We start from the raw sequence: 14,477 nt of genomic DNA on the forward strand, positions 1-14,477 counted from the left end.
GCCAGGCAAGCGTGCCCACCTAGGGAGATGCCCACTGTGGGGCCCTCTCGTCCTTCCTTCCTCAGAACAGCTTCTCCGACGATGACCCAGAGTCACCCTCCAGCACCCCACGTGGCTCCCAGCACTGCCCCCTGCTGACCCTACTCACTTGCTGTCCGCCCCCTCCCCTCCCCTCCTGCAGAATTGAAGCTTCCTGAGACAACCTGCTTGTCTTTATCAACCCTGGAACTCTGGTACTTAGCATTCTGCCTAACACCTGGTAAGGACTTAATAAGGATTTTAGGTCGTTTATCTTGAAGATGCAAGTAACAAACACTGGTTCCTACACACAATGAAAGTCAGACAACCCGGCTTCAGGCAGGGCTGTCTGTGAGTATAGCCCAATCTTCATTTTCCGTGCACCAGACATTCTTATGAACCTACTAAAGGCAAAATGTCATCACAGCATTGAAGAAACCTGGTCCTCATCTTTAAGGAGGGAGAGTCCAGAGGAAAAACACCCAGCTGTTCATAATACGACACAGAATGATGGAAAGCGCCACGGGAGAGGTAAAGACAACATGCTGAGGTGACCCAGGGAGAGAAGGGCTCTCTCAGGTCTGGGGCCAGCAAGGGGACCACTGACGTCCTGTTGGAGAAAATCTCGGGGCATTTAGACGGGGTCTTCGAGATGCCCACTGCTTTCACATTTAGGAAATAGGGTAGAAAGACATTCCAGGAGGATGGAGCAATGTGAACAAAGGGATGAAGCAAGACATTAGTGACAGTGTGGTGAAAATAAATACTCCGGTTCACTGGAGCACACAGGCATCTGAGATGAGCAGCTAGAACAGCTGGCTGGGGGCACAGTGAGGACTGTTTCCATTTAAGAGTTTGGATACCAGACTAAGGAAATCTTGTGACTTAGAAGCATCCACTGAAACTGGCCCTGGGAAAGACTAGTCAGGCTGGGATGGGCACAAGGTACCAAGGAGTGGGAGGCACAACCAAGGGGAAGAGCCAGGGGTCTGAGCATCCTTCAGGAGCGAGGGGTGAGCAGGCCTTCCCACCCCCACACCCCCAGTTCCGTGCACGGTAAACCCCAAGAGCAGGTGCTGCAGAGCCGACGCTGCTGTGCCACCATTCTCCAGCATATACACTTGTCTGCCGCCTCTCCTACCCCTCACTGCCTGGCAGAGGCTCAAGGACAAAAAAAGCCTTTTCTTCACCTTTGAATCCCCAGGGGATAGCATCCAGTAGGTCCTCCAAGAAGGCCTTGTGAGTTCTGTTTATTTTTTTGATGGAGTGAATCTCCTATAGCAGGCTGAGTGTATCTCCCCTGTACCACGATAATCACTTCCTAACTATGGTTCTCCTGCCTCCAGTCTCTAAAACACAGGATGGTCCTATCTCAATCCAGCATGAAAACTCCCGTGGGCAGCCCCCTCTCTCGTTGACAGAGAAATGTCCTCTCGTGTCCCAGAAGGCTGCTGAGGCTGCTGTCGGCTGGTTCCCAGCAATGGCCGGCCCTCCTCATGGCTACTGTAAGGGTATCTCCATGCTGTGGCACTCAAAACTGCCTTCCCATTTCCACACAGCAGATGATTCATCCTTTGTCGGACTTCTGTATATGCTGTTTTCTCCACCTGGAATTCTCCTTCCTTATTCCTCCCAAGGCCCAGGTCAACTCTCCGGGCTGACTTTGCGGCCCCTTCCCTGGTACCCACCGCTAGAGCATTTTTTTGCCTTACCATTTTGTGCTGAATGACTTATGGGTTTGTCTACCTGTTAGCCAGCGTGGCCATAGGCTCTCAATCAATTGTGGGGTATCTAGCACACACACACAGTAGGAATTCAGTAACACAATAAAAACATCAATAAACATGCTGAGTTAGCAAAATTGCAATGGCAAAATATGCTTCAGCTATGCCTTCACTGCTTCTCAACATCCACCTGTCTAAAATGACTTCAGGGGATCTCCCTGGTGGTCCAGTGGTAAGGAGTCCTCCTTCCAATGGAGGGGAAGCAGTTTCAATCCCTGGTAGGGAACTAAGGTCCCACATGCCTCAGGGCAACTAGGCCCACGTGCCACAACCAGAGAATTCTTCACCCCTTGCAAGAAGACCCAGCACAGCCAAAAAAAAAAAGACTTCAGCAAGCCATACAGCTAAGAACAGGAAGCTGAGTTAGACATGTTTTAGGAATTCCAATTTGAAAGGGAGTTCAGAAGTACCCTTATCAAAATGCTTTCTTTGCATTTAAAGTACTGAGTTTATGAAGACCTGGATCTAAGCAGGTTTGGGGGTTCACCAGGCAAGTATGAAAAAGAAAAACAGGAGGAAGGCGACTTGGGTGGAAAGTAGTGGCTATGATGATGACCCACGGAATGAGAAATCAGGCCTGGGAAAGACAGCAATGAGTACATTGGTAGGATAAATAGACTGGGGGTGGGGGTGGGGGCAAGAACCATCGGTGTCAGGCTCACTAGCAGCAAGAGGGATCAACGAATGAGCCCGGGAGAGTGTGCCGGCAGTGAAAGAATTGCCATGGGAAGTTTTGGAGGGAAGCATTCCAGGCAGAAGAAAAAGTAAAGGCTGAAGGAAAAGCAAGATGGAAACAGCTGGAGCGTCCATGTGTGTGACTTGAGGGCATTAGGCACGAATCAGAATTGCATTTTAAAAGAATCCCTTTGGGTGCGTTGTGAAGAATGGACAGAGGGAAAGGGAGCTGCTGCAGCAGTCCAAGTAGATGCTGGAGGACGGGGTAGGCAGAGTGTAGGTGGTACGTGGCGGAGGGAGGAATCCAGAATGACATCCCAGCTGGAACTAGACAGGAGTGTGTCGGCAGGAGTGAACTCCCCGACACCCGAGCGAAAGTTACAGGGGAGACAGGGCGAGTCCTATCAACTGAGGCCGCCACTAGAACAGAAAATTAATGTTCTAAACAGTAAACAGCTGGGCTTCTCGAAAGGAAAACCACTTCCTGTTGGGCCGCTATCTTGCCTCCATCCCAAATCCCAAACCCTCCGCACTTTACTCCCGGCCCCACGGGCCAGAACGCAGGCTGGGTGCAGATATACTTACATACTTCCTCTTGTGGCCTCTCCGAAACCCCAGGAGCATCCTTGCTGTGGTTGATGGCCAGACCCTTACTGGACCGCACAGAAGATCGGAGGTGAGGACCGCTCCCTAAAGTCTGCCGACGCCTCGAGTTGGCCTAGCCAGACGCCTTTTCTCGGCTACGGACTTCGCAACAACTGCGTCTGCCATTGGCTCCGCTTTTGCTCCGACCAATCAGAGAGGAGGTTACTTCACGTCCGTCGCTCTTGGCAACCAGTGGGTACCACTCAAATCCTCACCAGGGCGCTGTCCATTCTCTTATTGGTCAGGTCAGATGTCGATCTCTGAGGCCCTAGCCTATCCGGCGCCGGGAGAGGCGGGGGGCGGGCAAGATGAGAGAGTAGCCAGGCGTTCAGGAGGCAACCCAGATGTGTCGCTCAGCAGGTAATGTTGCGGGAGACCCAGACCTGGTGCCGTGGTGGCTAGCTCGCTCCCCGCCCTGGACTGGACTAAGGAGCCATGGCGCGGACCGAGCCAGGGTTTCAGGGGCAAGACAGGTGACGGAAATAAAGGGCGCTTCTTCCAGGACAGGAATCTCCTGGTTCTTAAACCTTCGCCTGTAATCCAGCCTTTTAAAGAACACCCTGCAGTCGGGCTCCTGCCAAAGGGGCCCGGGCTTCGAGTGAAACGGGCTGTGTGCTGGAGAATCTGCTTAAGTGCCGTCTTGCATTCCCCTCATTAGATCAAGGCCGCCGATGGAAGGCAACCCCCCTGAGGGCACTGGCCCCATGCATGTACCATTTGGGCACATTGTGGCCAATGAGAAATGGCGCGGTTCGCAGCTGGCACAGGGAATGCAAGGTCAGTGGGCTCCCTCTGAACAAGCCCTCTCTCACCTCACCCTACTTTTTAAAAAGTTCCATCTATTGCCGTGTTTTCATCTAATGAACACGGAACTTATTTTCTTGTTTGTGTTTTAAGGGAAAATTAAACTCGTTTTTGAGGATGGCCTGACACCGGTAGATTTTTACTTATCTAGCAAATCCTGCATTCTTTATATCACCGAAGCTGAGTTGGTGGCAGGAAATGGCTACAGAAAGAGACTTGTTCGGGTTAGAAATGTAAGTACTGAGTTAAACAAATGGACTTCTTCCCCTCCCTTGGAATAATCTGTATAAAAGCATTGGCCATTACACCCTTGGATAGCTGCTTTATCTTGAATGGAATTTTGTTACGGAATATTTCCTGTTTCTTTCCTTTTTTTTTTTTTTTTGAAGTCCAATAAACTTCAAGGGATTGTGGTAGTTGAAAAAACGCAGATGAGTGAACAGTATTTTCCAGCTGTACAGAAGTTTACTGTTCTGGATCTTGGGATGGTGTTGATTCCAGTAGCCAGCCAGATGGAAGCATCCTGCCTCATTATTCAGTTGGTAAGTACCCATTCCTACTCCTCCACAGTAGCCTTGGTTTAGGACTTCCGAGTGATCTTCCTGGATCCTTTTTTGGCACCTGCCCTTATTATCTGTATAATCCATGAAGCCAGTCTTTATCCATCTCTGGATTGGTTTCTAAAATCTTTTTGATGAATTTAATTTCAGAAGCTCCCTCGGCAGCTAGCTGAGCTTGCTGCCCTGTCTAGGCAAGCATATAACAAGGTGAACAAGTTGGAGACCTGATTTTAACCTCTCAGGCTATGATGACTCCTTCGTGCACTATTCTGCATTTAAGCTGGTGACATTGTCAGTTAGTGGCTACTTAGCCTCCTCCCTGCGTATCTTCTGTTAAGCATCATAAATTCTGTCTGCAAGTTCATGTGTTCTTTTTAACCTAGTGGTTTTCCATTGTCCTCATTGATTATTCAGCATGGTTGTACATTAGAATTTCCTGGGGAACTTTTTTAAAATTTTTATTGGAATATAGTTGATTTACAGTGTTGTGTTTCAGGTATACAGCAGAGTGATTCAGTTACACATACATTCATTCTTTTTGAGATATTTTTTTCTCATATTGATTATCATAGAATATTGAGTAGAGTTCCCATGCTGCTGCTGCTGCTAAGTCGCTTCAGTCGTGTCCGACTCTGTGCGACCCCATAGACGGCAGCCCACCAGGCTCCACCGTCCCTGGGATTCTCCAGGCAAGAACACTGGAGTGGGTTGCCATCTCCTTCTCCAGTGCATGAAAGTGAAAAGTGAAAGTGAAGTCGCTCAGTCGTGTCCTACTCTTAGCGATCCCGTGGACTGCAGCCTACCAGGCTCCTCTGTCCATGGGATTTTCCAGGCAAGAGCACTGGAGTGGGGTGCCATTGCTATACAGTAATTCCTTGTTGGTTATACATACACTATATAGTGGTGTGTGTATGTTAATCTTAAGATCCTGTTTTATCCCTCCTCCCACCCCTCCCCCGTTTCCCCTTTGGTAACCATGACTTTGTTTTTAATATCTGTAAGTCTGTTTCTGTTTTGCAAATAAGTTCCTTTGTATCATTTATTTTAAAAATTAGATTCCATACAGAAGTGATATCATATGAGATTAGAATTTCCTGGAGAACTTTTAAAAAAAAGTGATACATGAGCCTTGCTTCAGACCGATTAAGAATCCGAACATGGGGGTCAGGCTTATGCATCAATTTTTATTGTGCTGTTTCTAAACCTCTCCCTCTGATGTGCAGCTGGGGTTGAGAACCACATTGGAAATGCAGTCAGCCCTGTATAGTTCACAAACCCTTCTCCAGACACTGATCTTTTCTCTTGCTTCACTCTTCCTGACTCACTTTGATTTAACGCTGTTACTATGTGCCTTCCTGTATCTACCACTAACTGAAGACTGGGTTTCTCCGTTGATAGGCAAGCTTCTTCCAAGCCCTGTATCAGGCAGGTGGAGCCATCATGTAATCCTATACTACTGACATGTTTCTTAGTGGGCCATAGGATCGTGTTTGAATTCTTTAGTGTAGGTTTTCATTAGTTTTATCCTAAGCATTCTAAAAATTCAAGTTTTTGTAGATTAATTTTTACCTCTCACTCCTTTGTGTAGTCATGTTCATCTTTTAATAATTTTACTGATGCCTGAAAAATTATATTCATGATATATATGAGAACATTTATAGTGGTAAATCAAGCTGAACTACGTGGAAAAGCTAAAGCTGCTGCTGCTGCTGCTAAGTCGCTTCAGTCGTGTCCGACTCTGTGCGACCCCACAGACGGCAGCCCACCAGGCTCCACCGTCCCTGGGATTCTCCAGGCAAGAACACTGAAGTGGGTTGCCATTTCCTTCTCCAAAAGCTAAAACTAAACTTCCGCAAAACAAAATGTTAAGAAAACCACAGGTCCTCTAGAGGGCGCTCATGTGCTTCTTTCATTTCCGTTCAGGTTCAAGAGCAAACCAGAGAGCCCAGTAAAAACCCTTTTCTCAGGAAGAAACGGGCTCTGGTGTCTGAGCCGGCGCTCCTCCGAAGTGTGCAGCAGATCCCAGGAGTCGGGAAAGTGAAAGCCCCCCTCCTGCTTCAGAGGTTTCCAAGTATCCAGCAACTAAGCAACGCGTCTCTCCGAGAACTGGAGGCGGTAGTAGGACCAGCAGCAGCCCAGCGCATTCATGCATTCTTCAGCCAGCCCAGGTGAGGGCTCCTCTCATGGGCTTCTCATCTCGGGACTGCAGGATCTTGTTTTCTTTTCACACGAAGAAAGGAGTTCCTTGGAGAAGGAAATGGCAACCCACTCCAGTACCCTTGCTTGGGAAATCCCATGGGGAGTCTAGTGTGCAACGGTCCATGGAGTACAACAGGGCCGGACACGGCTTAGCGACTAACAACAGCAAATGGCAGTTCTAGCCAATGTGTGAGAACAAAGACTTGTAAGGAATCGGGGGTTGGGGCTGAAACCAACATCCTATTGTTTACAGATGTGAATGTCTATTTAGAAAAACCAAAATAAACTGCAAGCAAATATTTAAAAAAAGCGGAGTTCCTTTTACAATTAGGGAAAGGTGAGAAGAGGCCTGAATGGAGCCTGCCAGTGGTCATGGCCTGTTCTCTGGCCTTAGGCATGTACTTCGATTAGTGGGCCTGCGCCAGATGGCACTGCCCTCATCCTGCTAGCATGAAGTGGGCTGGTGGGCACTTTGCTAAGGGAACCTCAGATTCAGCAGAAAGGCAGCCTCGGAGGATTTTAATGTGTGACCTTGACCTTATCTATTATGGAAGGTGGAGGATATGACTGTTTAAAGGAAACAAACCTACAATGAAGCACTGTTACCATAAGCTCCTTGTTCCTGCTGGCAGAGCCACTGTTCTTCAGGTCTGGTCTTAGTGTAGCTGTGCTGTGAGGGTAGCTGCCAGTGTCAACAAACAATTGTACTGCCTTTTTTTCCCTTTCTGTCTCCCTTCCTGGTAGTTGCACAGTTTGTTTATAATCACTGAGCACGTCTTCTGAACACAGAAGGCCTGGAGTCTGGAGTTCCCACCGTAAGATAAAAAGCCAGCGTGTGTGAGGGACGGAAGAATGTGTTTGTAAATGGATAGCCCAGCAACCAAAAGATGCACAGGGAAGTGGCAGGGCCAGCTGAGGAGAGCCTGGGGCTAGAGACCAAAATGTACAGTTGCTCATCTGAAGAATAAGTACACTGAACAACAACTACACACACACACACACACACATGTTGGAATTTACTCGGCCATCACAAAGAATGATGTTGGGTCATTTGTAAAGATGTGGATGGACCTAGTCTTTCACGCAGAGTGAAGGAAGTCAAAAGAGAAAAACAAATATCATATATTAACACATGTATGGAATTCAAAATGTTACAGAAGAACCTATTCGCAGGGCAGGAATAGAGATACAAATGTAGACAATGGACAGGTAGACACAGAGAGGTGGGGATGGGATAAATTGGGAGATTGTGATTGACATATATGCATGTCATGTGTAAAGTAGATAGCTAGTGGGAATTGACTACAGCGAATGGAGCTCGACTTCATGCTATGTGGTGACCTAGATAGATTGCATGGGGTTGAGGGGAGGAGATCCAAGAGAGAGGGGATCTGTGTATACATATAGCTGATTTGCTTCATTGTACACAAGAAACCAACATAACGTAAAGCAATTACACTCCAATTTTTAAAAAAAGACCAAAAAAAATACAATTAAAGAGGCCATACCTTTTCAAGGACACTAAGACATCTTGAAAGCTCTCAAAGTCCTATTTTGTGAAATGTTAGTAATTTAAAAAATATATATATATATTTATATATTTACTTGGTTGCCCTGCGTCTTAGTTGTGGCACACTAGATCTTTACCTGTGGCATGTGAACTCTTAAGTTGCCGCATGTGGAGTCTAGTTCCCTGACCAGGGGATGAACCTGGGCCCAGTGTATTGGGAGAGCAGAGTCTCAGCCACTGGACCACCAGGGAAGTCCCAGTAATTTTTTTTATTACTTTTTTTTGTTTGTTTACATACACACTGCTTATTTATTTATTATTTTTGGCTGCACTGGGACTTTGTTGTCGCACACAGGCTTTCTCTAGTTGCAGAGAGCGGGGGCTACTCTCTAGTTTTGGTGCTCAGGCTTCTCGTGGTGGTGGCTTCTCTTGTGGCGCACAGGCTCTGGGCGCACAGGCTTCAGTAGTTAGAGCACACGGGCTCAGTAGTTGTGATTTGATAGGCCCTAGGGCACTCAGGCTTCCAGAGTTGTGACACAGGGCTCATTAGTTGTGGCTCGAGGGCCCCAGAGTGTGCAGGCTTCAGGAGTTGTGGCTGCCTGGCTCCAGGGCACTTGGGCTTCAGGAGCTGGGGCACCCAGCCTAGAGCACGGGCTTAATAGTTGTGGTGCAGGGGCTTAGCTGCCTTGCGGCATGTGGAATCTTCCCGGACCAGGGATCAAACCCATGTCCCTTGCACTGGCAGGGAGAGTCCTATCCACTGCTCCACCAGGAAAGTCCAAACTTTTAAAAATCCAGTACAATAAAACTTCTGTGCATTAGGGTAAGAAAGTGAAATCAAAGTGGAAACCATTAACTGAAGCAAATGAATGTGTTTATTTAAATATTTATACAAAAATATCAGTAAGAACAGTGGATACACTTTCCCAAATATGGTTGCTTCCCTTTTGACATTACACACTAGAAAATATTTTAAGTTCATTTATTCTCAAAATGACATGGCAGTGCTAGATCTGTAGAAGTTATATAACTTATACTATGTCAACAGTGAATCTTAGAATCACTGTGTCATCCAATGTATAGCAAGATAAACCAATGCCATTTTACAAAGTCAAATAGAGCTCTAAACTTGAGTCATTTACATCTTGACCTTGTACAACGTTTTTAACCCTTCCTAAAGACTCTTAAAATATACAGTTATGTACTTTCTACTTTAAACAAAATGAGAAATGTTTTGAGTATCAAACAGTATATTATCTACCTTGTAGACGGCATCTTCATCTAACACGGCCACTGTGTTAGCGACTTTTAAGTGACATAAAATGGAAGAAAAACTGCTCCTAAAAGTTTTTTTTTTTTTTTTAATCTAAAGTCATGACAAATTTGGCACTAGATTTTATCTGGAAATAGCATTCATATTATCTAGAAATAATAGTAAAATCTTGTTCTAGGTTAATGATTCCCCCTTAGGCAGTAGGTCTTTGGAACAATTTTTAATAACACTTAGTCTAGCATTATAGTCCCTCCCCCTGTCTGAGTTTGGGGTCATCTGAATTCCGAGTTAAGGAATTAATCTATGTATCACCCAAGCCTAAAAACTTACTAATAGGACCCATAAATCCTAATTGAACTCTGACAGTAAGTAACTAAGAGTCCTAATTATAGTCATTAAAAACAGCCATATTTCCACATTATTCTATTTACAATACTTTATGTAATAAATAACTTGCAGCAGTATGGTTAGACTCCTCTAATTAAGTTTGTCTTCCACAAGCTTCTAGAGGCTTCTTGTTACTTACACTCAAGGACATATCAGTTGTATGTTTATGCTCTGAGAAAATGGGATTTGAGAATATTGAGAAATCTTCCTCTATGGCACAAACACGAAGGCCCAGTCAGCACAAGAAGCGCTCTCGCTTCTTCACGTCAGTACAAAGAGCTGTCAGTGTTGAGAAGGCTGAACGGAGAGGAGAGCTTCTTCTTGACCGGAGGCATCGTGACACCAACCGACGGGAGGCACAGGGTGCTCGCCGACTTCTGTCTGTTCTTGTTGGTGCCCCAGCTCAGAAACGAGAGCTTTTTCGAGACTTTCTTGGTTTTATCAGTTTTATCGTCAACATCAATGCCTAAGCAGATCATGGAGTAAGTCTTCTGCATTCCCACAGAGTATGTGGCACATTTACTATGCTGTAACACAGAAAAAGAAGAACAGTTAAATGGTTGTTTTGTCTTCCAAATAATGAATTCTTTTTATTCTCAAAACCTGTCTTGATATGCTGTGATTATAGTGAAATGAATATTTTAGGCAGACATATTTTTCTGTTATAGGAAGTAATTTATATACATGATTTAAATTATGAAAAGAATGGTTAGATCCCATTTAACCATTTATAAAGTGTTGTTAAAATGGTTAGAAATCAAGATGTCAGAGAAATGACTGCCAAGTTTTGAGACTCACATTCTGCACTCATGGCATCCTCTTTAAGTGATATAATTCTGAGATTCAGTGACTAATGCTGATATAGGATTAGGTTCTTAAGAACAAGGACAATTCTTAAGGAATATACTCAATAGTAGTCATTTAAGCTAGGGACCACTACTCACTTTTAAAGGTTATTACATTTGAAAAAGTAATACACACTTATGGTCAATAATACGAAAATGCATCAGGGGAACAGCAGGCGTCCCTCCCGCCTTTCAGCCCTGTCCACTGAGGCAACCACTATCTGTTACATTTGTAGAAATAACATTCATATACAGGTATTGATCGGAGAAGGCAATGGCACCCCACTCCAGTACTCTTGCCTGGAAAATCCCATGGATGGAGGAGCCTGGTAGGCTGCAGTCCATGGGGTCGCTGAGGGTCGGACATGACTGAGCGACTTCACGTTCACTTTTCACTTTCATGCACTGGAGAAGGAAATGGCAACCCACTCCAGTGTTCTTGCCTGGAGAATCCCAGGGACGGGGGAGCCTGGTGGGCTGCCGTCTTCGGGGTCACACAGAGTTGGACACGACTGAAGTGACTTAGCAGCAGCAACAGGTATTGATATGTGTTAAGTATATAGCACCATTTGTCTTTCCTTAAGAACACACTATGTACATGGGTTTGCACCCTGCTTTCTTCACTTAATGTAGCCTGGATTTCAGCCCACACCAGTAGATATGGCGGCTCAGATGGTAAAGAATCCGCCTGCAATACAGGAGACTTGGGTTCAGTCCCTGGGTTGGGAAGATCCCCTGGAGCAGGGAAAGGCAACCCATGCCAGTAGTCTTGCCTGGAGAATCCCACGGACAGAGAAGCCTGGTGGGCTACGGTCCATGGGATTGCAAAGAATCAAACACAACTGAGTGACTAAGCACGTTCTCTTTAAAGACAACAGAATCCATGGTAACAAGGTTATGATTAAATTTTTCCAGTTTTTTAAACTGATGAAATAAACATAAAATTTACTATTTTAACCACTCGTTGCCTTAAGTACACTCACACTGCTTTGCAGCCATCACCACCACCCACCTCCAGAACTTATCCATCTTCCCCAAGTGAACTCCATGCCCACTCAACACTACTGTTAACTTTTTTAGGATTGTGCAGGATTTAAGTGGGAAATGTGAAGGAATTTGTTTTCTAAAGACTTCCATGTGAGGTATCACATGCTTCTAAGGTTTGCCTAATACTGAGATTACTTTGCTTACAGAATGTTTACTGACCATCTACCTTGTTCCAGGCACTGAAATCAGGCTGTATGTATAAGCAGACATACAATATATATCTGCAGCCGCTGGGCACATTGTTCATCAGTATAAATCCAGGAAAGAAGTTTGAATGATGCAGCAAGAAAGGGGGGGAATTCACAATAAAATGTCCTTCCTGAGTTCGGCACCTCCGGATGAAGACGCCTCTCCCTATTCTATTAATATAAAACTGCCCATTAGACTTGCCTGGTGCTCCAGTTGTTACGACTTGGCACTTTCACTGTGGTGGCCTGGGTTCTTTGGGAACTAAGATCCCAAAAGCCACACAGTGTGGCAAAAACAAAAGAACGGGAAAGAAACCCACCCTGTACCCATCAGCAGCTTCTCATTCCCTGGTGCCCCAGCCTCCTGGCAAGCACTAACCTACATTCTATTTCTGTGAATCTGCCTATTCTGAACATTTCTTAATGGAGTCACACCTTCATTCACTCTCTGACCCTCTCTAGTCTGAGTTCTGTTGCCATTTCCCCATGAAAAAGTGTCCTTTGGGGGACTTCCCTGGCGGTCCAGTGGTTAGGACTCTGCGCTTCCACTGCAGGGGGTATGGGTTTGATCCCTGGTCGGGGAACTAAGATCCCACATGCCATGCGGTGCGGCCCAAACTGGAAGTGTCCTGTTGCCCTGCTGCCAGGTACGACAAACACAGCTCTGCTCACCTCATTCTCCACCTCTTAGCTGTGTTCAACACAAACCACCACTCTCTCCGGCAGGATTTTCTTTTCTTGGTTTCAGAACTGCTTTTTATCCCACCTTCACACCTACTTTGCACTCCCTTTCGCTCCTCCTTGGGGATCTTAATTCCCCAACCAGGGATTGAACCTGCATCCCCTGCGCTGGAAGCACAGTCTTAACCACTGGACCACCAGGGAAGTCCCCCATTTGTACCCCTTCACATGGCTGGATCTTCCTGACCCCCAGATGCTTGTGGTGTCTCTTCGAGGTTTAGTCCTCAGCCCTCCACCCCTCAAGGGTAATTTCATTTAGTGTTTTACAGCTTGAAACATCATCTCTATGCTGATGATCCTCAAATATTTATTTCTAGCTCTGACATTGTCCGTGAACTAAAGATGTGACTACTCAGCTGCCTGCGTCACCTTGATGTGTCTTGGGCGTCTCATGGCACATGAAACACTCACAGCACAGCACATGTGTTTTCTCTCCTCTGCCCCCTCACCCCTGGCTCCAGTTTCCCATCATAATGAAAAATGACGCAGTTGTTCAAGCCAAAAGTCAAGGAGCCCTCCCTTTGTCTACCATCTTTAATACACAACTCATCTGCAAATTTGTCAGCTCTGCCTCCCGGTTAAGTCACGGGCACATCCACCGCTCCCCACCTCCACTGCCACCCCCTAGTGTAAAGCCGCTAACATCACAAAGCTCGCTCTGCAGCCACGTGGCCAGCCTCCAGGCAGCACGACAGCTTTCTACAATAAACATCACAGCACATCATTCCGCATGTCATAAGGGGAAACTTCCTTCACTGCCTGTCTCCCACCTCACTTCTCACCACGCTGGCCCTTTGTCTCGATGCTCGAGCTGAAAGGCCTTTTAGTTCCTCTAGCAAGTGAAGCTCAGTCCTGCCAGCGGATCTGGTATCTGCACCTGTTGGTGCCCCTGTCTCTATGCTCTTTTTTCTTGGGGTGGGAGGGTGGGCATGCTATGCTGCGTGGTATGTGGGATCTTAATTCCCCAACCAGGGACTGAACCCGCACCCACTACATTGGAAGTGCGGAGTCTTAACCACTGGACACTAGGGAAGTCCCCATATGCTTTGCTTATGCCTCTTCACATGGCTGGTTCCTCCCGACACTCAAGCCTCAGTGCAGCCCCGTCCAGGAGCCCCTCCCAGCCCCAATCATCCTAGCCCATTACACAAGTTATTTCCTTCACAGCACTGACCAAAATCACAACTACTTCTTTACGTATTTAGTGCCAGCTTTGTGGGGTAGGACCTTATCTTATTTCAGCTGGAGCTCCAACACCTGAGAAGGGCCTGGCACACAACTGATGCCCAGTCAATGGCTGCTGAATGAGTAAATGCGTACTGTTCTAAACAGAAGCATCCAACGTACAAAATTAAATGCAGCGAGTACAGAAAAGCGTGAATGTGACAGGTCCTCCTCCTTGGGGACACAAAAGAATAGAACTGTGCATGTGAACTTGCACGGGCTCAGACACGTCCCGAGATCGCACAGGAGAGTGCTAACGCTCCTGAGAAGAGCATCTTCCACACACCTTCTGTACCATTTGAATATGTATATTTTTTAACCACGAGTATGTTTCACTTTTGCAATGGAAGAGAATTTAATCAGAAAGATCAATTGGTTCTTTAAGATTTAAAAAAAAAAAAAAAGCTTTCTAGTGATTTCTCTGACCCAAGTTGAACACATTCTTGGTGATGACAAACTTACAGCTCAGTCATCTGTGGCATGTTACAAATGCAGGCAGGAGGCAGGGGTCCTGGTAAAAACCTCTGAGGCTGGACTCACCCTGACTTCACATCACTATTTACTGCCAGCGGGCATC

The 14,477-nt window shown here is 46.2% G+C and overlaps 3 protein-coding genes across 7 annotated transcripts in view; 1 reads left to right on the forward strand and 2 right to left on the reverse strand.

Moving 5' to 3' along the window:
* Window positions 1-3,262, reverse strand: part of CEP89 (centrosomal protein 89) — an 82,217-nt gene extending 78,955 nt beyond the window's left edge. For 3 of the 5 annotated variants that reach the window (XM_061387908.1, XM_061387905.1, XM_061387904.1), the window contains exon 1: window positions 3,063-3,261. Coding sequence is in view for 4 of the 5 variants with exons in the window: in XM_061387905.1 (XP_061243889.1) it covers window positions 3,063-3,101 (39 nt within the window). In the remaining variant the exon portion in view is untranslated. Of the gene's footprint in view, window positions 1-3,062 lie in introns of all 5 variants that reach the window. The other 2 variants (XM_061387906.1, XM_061387907.1) reach the window with 1 other exon arrangement.
* Window positions 3,263-3,398: 136 nt separating this feature from the next.
* Window positions 3,399-6,990, forward strand: FAAP24 (FA core complex associated protein 24). The gene is made up of 5 exons (XM_061387916.1): window positions 3,399-3,482; window positions 3,781-3,899; window positions 4,020-4,159; window positions 4,316-4,468; window positions 6,410-6,990. The coding sequence occupies exons 2-5, from the start codon at window positions 3,794-3,796 to the stop codon at window positions 6,656-6,658; spliced, it is 648 nt and encodes a 215-aa protein (XP_061243900.1). The 5' UTR covers window positions 3,399-3,482; window positions 3,781-3,793; the 3' UTR covers window positions 6,659-6,990.
* A 2,062-nt stretch (window positions 6,991-9,052) lies between these two features.
* Window positions 9,053-14,477, reverse strand: part of RHPN2 (rhophilin Rho GTPase binding protein 2) — a 70,600-nt gene continuing 65,175 nt past the window's right edge. Inside the window, exon 15 of the mRNA XM_061387912.1 lies at window positions 9,053-10,382. Coding sequence (XP_061243896.1) covers window positions 10,122-10,382 — 261 coding nt within the window. The 3' untranslated portion in view covers window positions 9,053-10,121. The remainder of the gene's footprint in view (window positions 10,383-14,477) is intronic.

Source organism: Bos javanicus, chromosome 18 (assembly GCF_032452875.1).
Source record: "Bos javanicus breed banteng chromosome 18, ARS-OSU_banteng_1.0, whole genome shotgun sequence".
Lineage (NCBI taxonomy): Eukaryota > Metazoa > Chordata > Mammalia > Artiodactyla > Bovidae > Bos > Bos javanicus.

What these genes read in the sequence shown, in the direction of transcription:
- FAAP24 (XM_061387916.1), top strand. Translation starts at nt 3,794, where the DNA reads ATGGAAGGCAACCCCCCTGAGGGCACTGGCCCCATGCATGTACCATTT. An exon ending in GCTGGCACAGGGAATGCAAG is followed by an intron (nt 3,900 to 4,019) that starts GTCAGTGGGCTC and finishes TTGTGTTTTAAG; the next exon opens with GGAAAATTAAACTCGTTTTT. An exon ending in GACTTGTTCGGGTTAGAAAT is followed by an intron (nt 4,160 to 4,315) that starts GTAAGTACTGAG and finishes TTTTTTTTGAAG; the next exon opens with TCCAATAAACTTCAAGGGAT.